At 37.2% G+C, this 12,314-nt stretch overlaps 1 protein-coding gene across 1 annotated transcript in view; it reads left to right on the top strand.

Moving 5' to 3' along the window:
• The window catches only part of LOC127880822 (DNA replication licensing factor mcm2-like), a 44,588-nt gene that overhangs the window by 16,802 nt on the left and 15,472 nt on the right, over nucleotides 1-12,314 (top strand). Inside the window, exons 10-14 of the mRNA XM_052428269.1 lie at nucleotides 503-694; nucleotides 1,940-2,284; nucleotides 2,964-3,128; nucleotides 3,470-3,544; nucleotides 4,499-4,582. Coding sequence (XP_052284229.1) covers nucleotides 503-694; nucleotides 1,940-2,284; nucleotides 2,964-3,128; nucleotides 3,470-3,544; nucleotides 4,499-4,582 — 861 coding nt within the window. The remainder of the gene's footprint in view (nucleotides 1-502; nucleotides 695-1,939; nucleotides 2,285-2,963; nucleotides 3,129-3,469; nucleotides 3,545-4,498; nucleotides 4,583-12,314) is intronic.

Genomic DNA, 12,314 nt, shown 5'->3' with positions numbered 1-12,314 from the left:
GGTCAAGGTCATCCTTCAAGGTCAAATATATGGGGACAGTGTTTCACCAACACATCTTGATATTTAATTGTTATTTTTAGCTCGGCTGTTTTCTGAGAAAACCCGAGGTATTGTCATAGCCAGCTTGTTGTGGACGCCGTCCGCGTGGTGCTAAAACCTTGACATTTTGTCAAGGTTTTGAACATTGGCTCTAAAATCAAAGTGCTTCCACCCACTACTTTGAAACTTCATATGTAGCTGCACCTTGATGAGTTCTACATGCCACACCCATATTTGGGTCACTAGGTCAAAGGTAAAGGTCACTCTGACCTCTAAAAAATAATTTAAAAATCTGACAAGCTTTCATTTCTTAAAAAATGCACCCTCAGCCGAGCATGGCACCTGTTATGCGGTGCTCTTGTTTATGTAAAATTATCCAAATTTACTTAGAAAACACGATTGTCAATTTAAAATATTTAAGTGATGTTAAGCACTTTTTTATAACAACGCATTTGTGATGTAGGAAATGACCGGTGTCTACCATAACAACTATGATGGGTCTCTAAACACTGCCAATGGTTTCCCAGTGTTTGCCACAGTGATACAGGCAAACTACATCACAAAGAAAGACGATAAACTAGCCGTGGCCAGTCTCACTGATGAAGATATCAAGGCTATCGTGCAGTTGTCGAAAGATGAACGGATTGGAGAAAGGGTACATGATTAAAGACAATTTCCAATTGTTTGTTTTTTGTAAACTTTGCAAATTAACTGCATAGGAAATAAGGATAATTTTATATAAGTTATATCCAGTGTTCATTCTGGGCCAGATTGCTGGTGGGCCAATGGCCCATCAGCCATAAATTTAGTGGGCCATTTGAAGATTATGTAGGGGCCACCTGATTGCAGGATGTATGATAACTACCAGCTGCATGTCTATTCAGAGTACAAAGTGTACTTGTCCGAACATTCGAACAGCCGTTAAAAATATGTTACTTTTACAATGCTTTTTACAAATGTCACAAAACATTATATTATTTTTGTCATCGTATGACAACCACATAAATTTTCTCTAACCAACCTTTCTGGAATTTATGATCATCTACATTTTCCAAAGGTTTCAATATTTGTTCGCTTGACCAGCAGACCATGTAGGCCTACTCGCTTCGACTGATGCACCTGCTGTTTTGCCACCATACTGATCAGAAGTCCTTTCACTTTCCCTTGGTTTTTTGTTAAAAAAATGTAGGAGAGTTCGTCTCACGCTGCTCTCCTTTTCTGCTTTACGCTTTGACATGTTTAAACACATTATTGTTTCTTAAAAACATTTGAAAATTGCAACAAAATATGTTGACAAACGTTTTCAACACTTTCTGATGACATATACACAGTTTGCTGATATGCGACATCTATCAACCGATGGAAGTGCAGGATTCAACACAGTGCGCCCGCGGTAGCCAAGCAACGGTTATTTTCCACCTAAATTTCGACTCGGCAGACCCGTGTTTAGAATTCTCAGTACGATTCCGTCGCTTTGTTTTTTATAATAAAATCTCCCACTGATATAATTTTTAATGCGCCAATTATATTATGTATGCGCCCGAATGGCCCACTGATATTATTTAGATTGCGCCCATTAATATTTCGATGCGGGATCCCGCAATGGATTCCCACAATGGCGCTGCCCAGGATGAACACTGTATATCATATGACTTTATTAGCTTACATTTGCACAACGTATTAAGGATGAGCTTTTGGGATCACCTTTTATCTTTTGTTAGTCATCAAAAGTTCAGTGTTAGTTTTATTTAAAAGACAAACCATTAGGCAGATTTTTGTGAAACGTTACAGGATTGGACTTAAATTACCAATTTTTTTGGTTACTGCATATGTATGTTGCACAATCCTGTGAAATGTCAAAGGTCCTGGTTGATTTTAATAAATACATATACATTTTCAGATATTTGCCAGCATGGCTCCATCCATATATGACCACGAGGATATCAAGCGAGCCCTAGCCCTGGCCATATTCGGTGGGGAGGCAAAAAATCCTGGCGGCAAACACAAAGTCAGAGGTGACATAAACGTCCTCATCTGCGGAGATCCAGGAACTGCGAAATCTCAGTTCCTAAAATACATTGAGAAGACTGCCCCGCGTGTTGTGTACACTACCGGCCAGGGGGCGTCAGCGGTGGGTTTGACAGCATACGTGCAGAGGAATCCCGTTTCAAAGGAGTGGACACTGGAGGCAGGCGCCCTGGTGCTGGCAGACAAGGGAATCTGTCTCATTGACGAGTTTGACAAGGTAGTGATGAATTGATTTTATGTAATTTGGATGTTTTAGAAAATAGTATTAGTGAATCTGTTGTTAAAGAATTTCCAAATAATATATAACAATTACTACTTGAAGAAATATAATGCATTGAAGATGAATTCATTGTTGCAGCACTGTACATCTTGCTTTCAAAAATAAGCATAGAAAATATAGCAGCTTATATTTGTAGAATGACGATACATATAAGATTAATTAATTGTTGCAAGTAAAATAAAACAAGTTAAACTGTGAAAAAAAATGAGTAAACATCTGAGACATCTGAATAATTAGTCCTGTACCATATTAGTTGCAGTTAAAAAGTATATATCACAAAATTATGAATGTGCATTCATCACGTTCGTTCATTATATTTCTATTTTATACTGTTTTCATATGGTGTTAAAGGAATTTTACCATTTCCCACTCAAAAGAAGAGTGAAAATGGCATAAATCACAACAGTCTGCGAGTAACTGGCAGTCTGTTCAGGTTTTATGCTGTTTGCTCCTGATAAGTACCTAAGGGTTGGAAATGAAGTCTTTAAACTTGAATCTATTAAAAAAGGTTTTACTGTGATATTTACTTTAATTGGAATCATCTTAGCGTCTACAAATCGTTAAAAAGCATTTCTGAGTGGTAAAGGGATAACCAAGCTAATTCCCTTCATTGTAGATGAATGACCAGGACCGTACCAGTATCCATGAGGCCATGGAGCAGCAGAGTATCTCTATATCCAAGGCAGGCATTGTCACCTCCCTCCAGGCCAGGTGTGCCGTGCTGGCTGCGGCCAACCCTATAGGTGGAAGATACGACCCGGCACTTACATTCGCAGAAAATGTATGCATAGTTGCTGGTATTGTGAGGAAAAAAAAGAAAATTGAGTTTGGTCCATCTCAAGATTAGATTTTTCTCTTTCACTTATCACCTACACGGCTTACTTCAACACCTTGAACACTCACTTCATATGACCATCCCTCAAAATTTACCCACATCATCAAGCATTGACCTTGTTCAAAATCTGAATACAATGGGCTGTTCAGTGCCAACTGCTTACCTGTTTGTTCATTAAAGTTGTTATTCCTCGAACAATTGCATATAAATATTCCTATTCCATCAACATCACCCATCTTTACTTTGAACCTGACCTTGTTTGTATTTTCAATTCGTTTGTTGTTCAGGTTGATCTGACTGAGCCCATTCTGTCCAGATTTGACATCCTGTGTGTGGTGAGGGACACTGTGGACGCTGTACAGGTAGGTAACCTGGGAGGCAATATTAGATTAAATATTTAGTAAGCTCCCTTGCTTTTACCTTATCCTTGTCATGGGCAATGATTGAGCTTTAACCCTTTTCAACTCAGATCTACATTTTTTCGTGTTAATTGGCCCTAGGAAAATGTAAGGCCTTTTTTTACAAGATTCATTTTTAGCGAGGCTGTTTTCGAATAAAACCCGAGGTATTGTCATAGCCAGCTCGTCGTGTAGTGTCCGCCGTCCGCGTCGTGCTAAAACCTTAACATTTTGTCAAGGTTTTGAACATTGGCTCTAAAATCAAAGTGCTTCAAAAATCAAAGTGCTTCAACCTACAACTTTGAAACTGCATATGTAGCTGCACCTTGATGAGTTCTACATGCAACACCCATTTTTGGGTCACTAGGTCAAAGGTCAAGATCACTGACCTCTTAAAAAAATAAAATCTGACAAGCTTTCATCTATTCAAAACTGCACCCGCAGCCAAGCATGGCAACGTTATGCGGTGCTCTTGTTTAAATGTTCCATTTTCAACCCTAAGGTACTGATGAGCAGCAAACAGCATAAAACCTGAACAGCCTGCCAGTTACTCGCAGACTTTTCTGGTTTTATGCTGATTGTATTAAGCCATTTTCACATAGCCTTGTAGTGGGATAGGGTTAACATTGTGCTATTGATCTTTCAAATCCAGTCAAGGTGAAAACAACATTGACAGTGACCGTGACAGTGACCGTGTACAGGTATAAGTAAAATAAAAGATAGTGGTGTTTAGAATGTATCAAATCAGTTAAAATAAGAGTTCTTTTAGCAAAAAGCATGACATTAATCTAGCTTAAGACAGAAGATTGTGTTTGAGAGCCAACACATGCTTTGTATATTACAACCAAACTGAACAATGGCTAAGTGCTGAAATAAAGCATGTTAAATACATGAATTGATACATATTGTTGGTTTCAGGACGAGAGACTAGCACGCTTTGTGACTGGCAGCCATATGAAGCACCATCCAAATGCGACCGAGGCTGAGCAGGATGAAAACCTGGTTAGTGCATACATTCTGTATGTTTCCTAATAATTAAATCTGTCTATTATTTATCACTCCTGGCCCCACCTTCTGCTTATGGACTTGTTGTTGCGAAACATAAGGACAAAACTTGGTGAAGGGGTGATATGGATAGATTCAGTGATAAGGGAAAATACTGTAACTTGTCACCTCAGAATAGTTTTTGTTCCTTTCTGTCTCGGCTTAGTGACTTTATGCCCCCGGATCAAATGATCGGGGGTATATTGTTTTTGGCCTGTCTGTGTGTCTTTTTGTCTGTCATTCTGTCCCAAAACTTTATTCTTACAATAAAGTTTTGGAATAACTTGAAATATTGAACATAGCAACTTGATATTTGGCATGCATGTGTATCTCATGGAGCTGCACATTTTGAGTGGTGAAAGGTCAAGGTCATCCAAGGTCAAAGGTCAAAAATTTAAAACTTTAATATATTAAAGTTTTGCAATAACTTTTGAAATATTGAACATAACACCTTGATATTTGGCATGCATGTGTATCTCATGGAGCTGCACATTTTGAGTGGTGAAAGGTCAAGGTCATCCTTTAAGGTCAAAGGTCAAAATTTTTAAACTTTAATAAAGTAAAGTTTTGCAATAACTTTTGAAATATTGAACATAGCAACTTGATATTTGGCATGCATGTGTATCTCATGGAGCTGCACATTTTGAGTGGTGAAAGGTCAAGGTCATCCTTCAAGGTCAAAGGTCAAAAACTTAAAACTTTAATATAGTAAAGTTTTGTAATAACTTTTGAAATATTGTACATAGCAACTTGATATTATGCATGCATGTGTATCTTATGGAGCTGCACATTTTGAGTGGTGAAAGGTCAAGGTCATCCTTCAAGGTCAAAGGTCGAAAATTTTAATAGAGTAGAGTTTTGCAATAACTTTTGAAGTATTGAACATAGCAACTTGATATTTGGCATGCATGTGTATCTCATGGAGCTGCACATTTTGAGTGGTGAAAGGTCAAGGTCATCCTTAAAGGTCAAAGGTCCCAAAAAAAGGGGTGCATTAGGGGGCATTGTGTTTCTGACAAACACATCTCTTGTTTCTATCAATATTAGAGCAGAGTTCTTAAATGGTTTCCATCTGTTTAAAAAACATGACTGCTAATGGTCAGGGGAGTTTTCCTTATATAGCTTTAGTGAAAACTTGTTTACACTCTAGAAGACACAATTTAATCCAAGCTTCATGTAACTTGGTCAGAAATATGAAGATTTGAATTTTTTTCTCTTTTTTCTTCTGAAGTCCACCTTCCCTTAATAGTTTAGTTCTTTGAGTCTTGGGTGAGCGCTTAAGTAACCATGGCCCTCTTGTAAGCATCACTGAATCATGCAAGATCTTTTAAATTAAACTCATCGGATGGATTAATGAATGTGGGCCAAGGTTTCCACGTTGATGGTCTGGAAAATTAAAGAAAAAGCCTTTTTTTGTTGAAAAATACACCTGTCCTATCATTTGAGCGACATAGGATCCTACATGTTACTTCTTAACTGAAATAAAACATTCCACTTGAAAAAAAAAGAACAGATAATTGACTGTACATTATTTTAAGCTCACCTGATTGCTCAGGTGAGCTTTTGTGACCGGTCTTTGTCCGTCGTCTGTCCGTCCGTCCATCGTCCACATTTGGTTTGTAAACACTCTAGAGGCCACATTTATTGTCTTATCTTCATGAAACTTGGTCAGAAGCTTTGTCCCAATGAAATCACGGTCAAGTTCAAAACTGGGTCGTGTCGGGTCAAAAACTAGGTCACTAGGTCAAAAAAAAAGAGAAAAAACTTGTAAACACTGTAGAAGTCACATTTCATGCCCAATCTTCATGTAACTTTGTCAAAATGTTTGTCTTAATAATATATGTTGGTTGAGTTCAAAAGTGGTTCTGGTCTGTTGAAAAACATGGCAGCCAGTGGGCGGGGCAGTTTTCCTTATTTGGCTATAAAGAAACCTTGAAAACACTCTAGAAGTCACATTTTTTGCCCAATCATCATAAAGGTTGGTCAAAACATTGTTTTTATTGATATCTTGGACGAGATCGAAAATGGTCCAGATCGTTGAAAAAACATGGCCGCCAGTGGGCGGGGCATTTTTCTCTCTCTCTATATATATATAGTGAAAACATGTGAACACTCTAAAGTCACATTTTTGGCCCAATTTTCATGAAATTTGGTCAGAACATTTGTTTTCTTGATATAAAAGTTGAGTTCGAAAATGGTTCTGGTCAGTTGAATAACATGGCTGTCGAGGGGGGGGGGGGGCAGTTTTTAGCCGGATTTTTTTCGAAAAAATCTCGGCTTATAGATTGATGTTGTCGGGCGGGGCGGGCGGGCGGGCGGGCGGGGTGGCGGCGTGCTCGAAAATGTTAAAGTTCTTATTTCATGGTATAACTTTGGTATGCTTGGACCTAGAGTCTTCAAACTTGACATGAAGGTTGGCCAGGATTAACAGATGACCACTGGTCATTTCAAGGTCATTCATTTGAAGGTCAAGGTCACTGTGACCTTCAATATAAAAAATGTTAAAGTTGTTATAACTTTGGTATGCTTGGACCTAGAGTCTTGAAACTTGACATGAAGGTTGGCCATAACTAGTTAGTAACCACTGGTCATTTCAAGGTCATTCATTTGAAGGTCAAGGTCACTGTGACCTTGAATGTAAAAATGTTAAAGTTCTTATTTCATGGTATAACTTTGGTATGCTTGGACCTAGAGTCTTCAAACTTGACATGAAGGTTGGCCAGGATTAACAGATGACCACTGGTCATTTCAAGGTCATTCATTTGAAGGTGAAGGTCACTGTGACCTTCAATATAAAAATGTTAAAGTTGTTATAACTTTGGTATGCTTGGACCTAGAGTCTTGAAACTTGACATGAAGGTTGGCCAGAACTAGTAAGTAACCACTGGACATTTCAAGGTCATTCATTTGAAGGTCAAGGTCACTGTGACCTTGAATGTAAAAATGTTAAAGTTGTTATAACTTTGGTATGCTTGGACCTAGAGTCTTGAAACTTGACATGAAGGTTGGCCAGAACTAGTAAGTAACCACTGGACATTTCAAGGTCATTCATTTGAAGGTCAAGGTCACTGTGACCTTGAATGTAAAAATGTTAAAGTTCTTATTTCATGTTATAACTTTGGTATGCTTGTACCTAGAGTCTTCAAACTTGAAATAAAGATTGGCCAGTACTAGAAGATGACCACTGGTCATTTCAATGTCATTCATTTGAAGGTCAAGGTCACTGTGACCTTAAATGTTAAAATGTTAAAATTGTTATAACTTTGGTATGCTTGGACATAGAGTCTTCAAACTTGACATGAAGGTTTGCAAGCACACTTAGATGACCACTGGTCATTTCAAGGTCATTCATTCTAAGGTCAAGGTCACTGTGACCTTGAATGTAAAAATGTTAAAGTTCTTATAACTTTGGTAGGTAAAAATGTTAAAGTTCTTATTCCATGTTATAACTTTGGTATGCTTGTACCTAGAGTCTTCAAACTTGACATAAAGGTTGGCCAGTACTAGAAGATCACCACTGCTCATTTCAATGTCATTCATTTGAAGGTCAAGGTCACTGTGACCTTCAATGTTAAAATGTTAAAATTGCTACCCCGCCAAGTGAAACCACAGACTATCATTCAAGCTTGGATCATATTTATGTGTCCAATCTATCTGCTAGAACTGGTGTGATAGAAACCTTTTGGAGTGATCATAAGGCTGTCTGGATTTCTGTGTAGGTATGTGAAAGCAAAACAATAAATAGTATTATTTCATCTAAGTTTATTTTCTTACATTTGATAATGAAATTGATGGAAACTTCAAACAATATGTTACTAATTTGCTAATAAAAAAATTGAGATCAAACTTTCCTAATTGTCAATTCAAGTTCATATTTGTGACCTTAAATGTTATTGTTGTTCATGTATATGCATGCATTCAAAACATAACACAAGGTTTGCTCATGCCTTGAAAAGTACTTACATTTCATTTTGACCTTTGAACAATATTTCAGTAATTTAAGTATTGCATTGACAAAAACACGAAAGGTACTTTCCTGTCATTTAAATCAAAAATCCGGCTTCAATGCGGTCATCTCCGACCGCGGAACTCTTGTCTTATATTTATGTTGTAAAAAAAAGCTTGTGAACACTCTGGAAGTCACATATTTTGCCCAATCATCATGAATCTCAGATGAGTTCACAAATGGTCCCGATCGGTAAAAAAACATGGCTGCCAGGGGGGTGGGGCAGTTTTCCATATGTGACTAGAGAGAAACCTTGTGATCAAACACTATATAAGTCACATTTTTTGCCTAATCATCTTATATTATACAAAATCGTTGTAAACACTCTAGAGGTCACAATTTTGTTTCAGTTTTTATGAATCTTGGTCATAATATTTAGTTTTGTAAGCAAAGTTTGAGGTTTGGTAAGGGGGGGGTCAACTCAAAATATAGGTCACCTGGTCAAATCTTACAAAAACAAAATCACTTCAAATGCCAGAGTTTTGGTTCAATAATGATGAAACTTGACCAGGATGTTTGTCTGGACAATATCTAGGTGAAGTTTGTCGTTTGGTAAATATTGAATGAACCGACTCCTCTCAGGTGAGCGAACTAGGGCCATCTTGGCCCTCTTGTTTTCTTATTGGGAAAGTGCCGTTTTCTGTTTCTTTATAAAGAAGGAAAAATATCGCTGTCATGAGCACACTTCATATTGGTATAATAAGTTTTGTGTGTGTGTTTTTGTTGCATTTTGTTTCTAAAGCATAATACATTTTGGTATCAAATTGTTTGCTATGTTTAATCTAATTCATTTCTACTTAAAATGACTCCTTTTTCCAGGTAATAGGATACACATCCAAACATATTTTTTTATGTCTGCTGATGTTGGCATTCATGGTAGAGTGCATGCTGGTGTAAACAGCTACATATGGAACACAGTCAAATTTCCTTTGTTTTCCTGTATAATTGTCCTGTTTCGTTTGCTAATTAGTTTACAGATGATCAGAGGTATACTCATTGTTGTATTGATTGCTGGCTGTTTAATTAGAGGGAAAATTCTACTGGTACATGAAATGAAAGAAGAATGCAGAACATTATATGATAATTACCATATGAATGTGTAGTTACTAAACCAATATTTGCATTTTTATCAAATGTGGAATGTGTGTCTACTGTTCTACTTGTTATGGTTTATAAAATACTGATTATTCCCTGTATAGTTAACAACATTTTGACTATTGAATGATGGCAAATAATTTAGTTCATAACAACAATTTGACTATGGAATGATGGCAAATAATTTAGTTAATAGTTGTTTTTGTTGAGGCGTTTTCATCTATGTGATGAGCTAAAAATCATAACACGTTTAAGAAGCAAATACTTGTATGCCCTACCCTTTTTCATGGGTTCAGATTCGTGAAATTGTTTGAAAAAAAGGTTCTTCTGTTTCTAAATTAATATTATATGAAGAAAATAAATCAACCACACTGCAAGTTCCTGGTATTAAAGGGGCCTTTTCACAGATTTTGGCATTTTTTTAACTTAATCATTAAATGCTTTATATTGATAAATGTAAACATTGGATCGTTAAAGCTCCAGTAAAAAATCAAGAAAAAAATTAAAAAAAGGAAAAGAACATTGCCCGGAGCCAGGTTTCGAACCAGTGACCCCTGGAGTCCTGCCAGAGTCCTGAAGTAAAAACGCTTTAACCTACTGAGCTATTCCGCCGAGTACACATTCTTGACGTATTTTATACCTTATATAAGCAATCTTCGTAGTTTCACAAAATTTAACGACAAAAACAGAACTCTCCAAATTATTCAATCGTTTCGCGTTGCAACGCTTTATAATTTTTAGGTTTTAAAATCGTCAAAAGATGCATATAATGGCTATATTAGAGCATGGTTAATGTTCAGTATTACTGTTTCCTCACAAATATCATAACTAAAACGAAAACTTACGAATCTGAAACAACTTTTTTCAATTTTGTCAATTTACCAAAGCGTGAAAAGATCCCTTTAAATGTTTATCATATTAATACTTTAAGATTGGATTAACTTTTCTAAGCAACGGAATTAACAAGAGATTTTCTCCATGTAAAACAGTAATTTTCCCTTTAAGAAGAGTTGTTGTTAGATTGAGTTTCCAATGAAGATGCTCTCTTTGCATTGACTGATTAATGCTCTAGTGAGATTTAGAAATCTTAAATAATTCTCACCAGTTATTTAAATATGACCGCAAAGTGTATCAATGCCCATTATTAAAAAGCTGACATGTTATTTATTCCCAGATGCAAGCAGAGATGCTGAATTATGGAATATTTGATCTTTCTTGACACCACAAAACTTTTGACTAACTGATAAATTACATGCTTTCATCAGTGATTTTTATGCCCCCCTTCGAAGAAGAGGTGGTATACTGTTTTGCACATGTCAGTTGGCAGTCATGTTGGTCTGTCGGTCGATCCGTCAACCAGATGGTTTCCGGATGATAACTCAAGAACGCTTAGTCCTAGGATCATGAAACTTTATAGGTACATTGATCATGACTGGCAGACGACCCCTATTGATTTTCAGGTCATTAGGTCAAAGGTCAAGGTCACAGTGACTCAAAATAGTAAAATGGTTTCCGGATGATAACTCAAGAATGCTTAGGCAGAGGATCATGAAACTTCATAGGTACATTGATCATGACTGGCAGATGACCCCTATTGATTTTCAGGTCACTAGGTCAAAGGTCAAGGTCACAGTGACTCAAAATAGTAAAATGGTTTCCGGATGATAACCCAAGAATGGTTATGCCTAGGACCTTGAAACTTCATAGGTACATTGATCATGACTAGCAAATGACCCATATTGATTTTCAGGTCACTAGGTCAAAGGTCAAGGTCACAGTGACTCAACAGTAAAATAGTTTCCGGATTATAACTCAAGAATGCTTACGCCTAGGGATCATGAAACTTCATAGGAACATTGATCATGACTTGCAGATGAACCTAATTGATTTTCAGGTCACTAGGTCAAAGGTCAAGGTCACAGTGACTCGAAACAGTAAAATGGTTTCCTGATGATAACTTAAGAATGCTTATGCCTAGGATCATGAAACTTCATAGGTACATTGATAATGACTGGCAGATGACCCCTATTGATTTTCAGGTCACTAGGTCAAAGGTCAAGGTCACAGTGACTCAACAGTAAAAAGGTTTCCGGATGATAACTCAAGAATGCTTACGCCTAGGATCATGAAACTTCATAGGTACATTGATCATGACTGGCAGATGACCCCTATTAATTTTCAGGTCACTAGGTCAAAGGTCAAGGTCACTGACTAGAAACAGTAAAATGGTTTCCTGATGATAACTCAAGAATAATAAGGCCTAGGATCATGAAACTTCATAGGTACATTGATCATGACTGGCAGATGACCCCTATTGATTTTCAGGTCACTAGGTCAAAGGTCAAGGTCACAGTGACAAAAAACGTATTCACACAATGGCTGCCACTACAACTGACAGCCCATATGGGGGGCATGCATGTTTTACAAACAGCCCTTGTTGCAATAAGGTGGATTACCCCAGAGGGGGTAATCACGTGACTAACAAGATGGCAACGTCTATGCCGAGGAAGGTATTTTTCGTCGTTTTATATCTTTTATTACTTGAATTATTTGTTTTTATTCCGCTCACTTTCCAGCCATATTGGGAAG

Source organism: Dreissena polymorpha, chromosome 5 (genome assembly GCF_020536995.1).
Source record: "Dreissena polymorpha isolate Duluth1 chromosome 5, UMN_Dpol_1.0, whole genome shotgun sequence".
In the NCBI taxonomy this organism is placed as follows: Eukaryota; Metazoa; Mollusca; class Bivalvia; order Myida; family Dreissenidae; genus Dreissena; species Dreissena polymorpha.
This window is presented reverse-complemented; position numbering and strand designations above follow the sequence as displayed.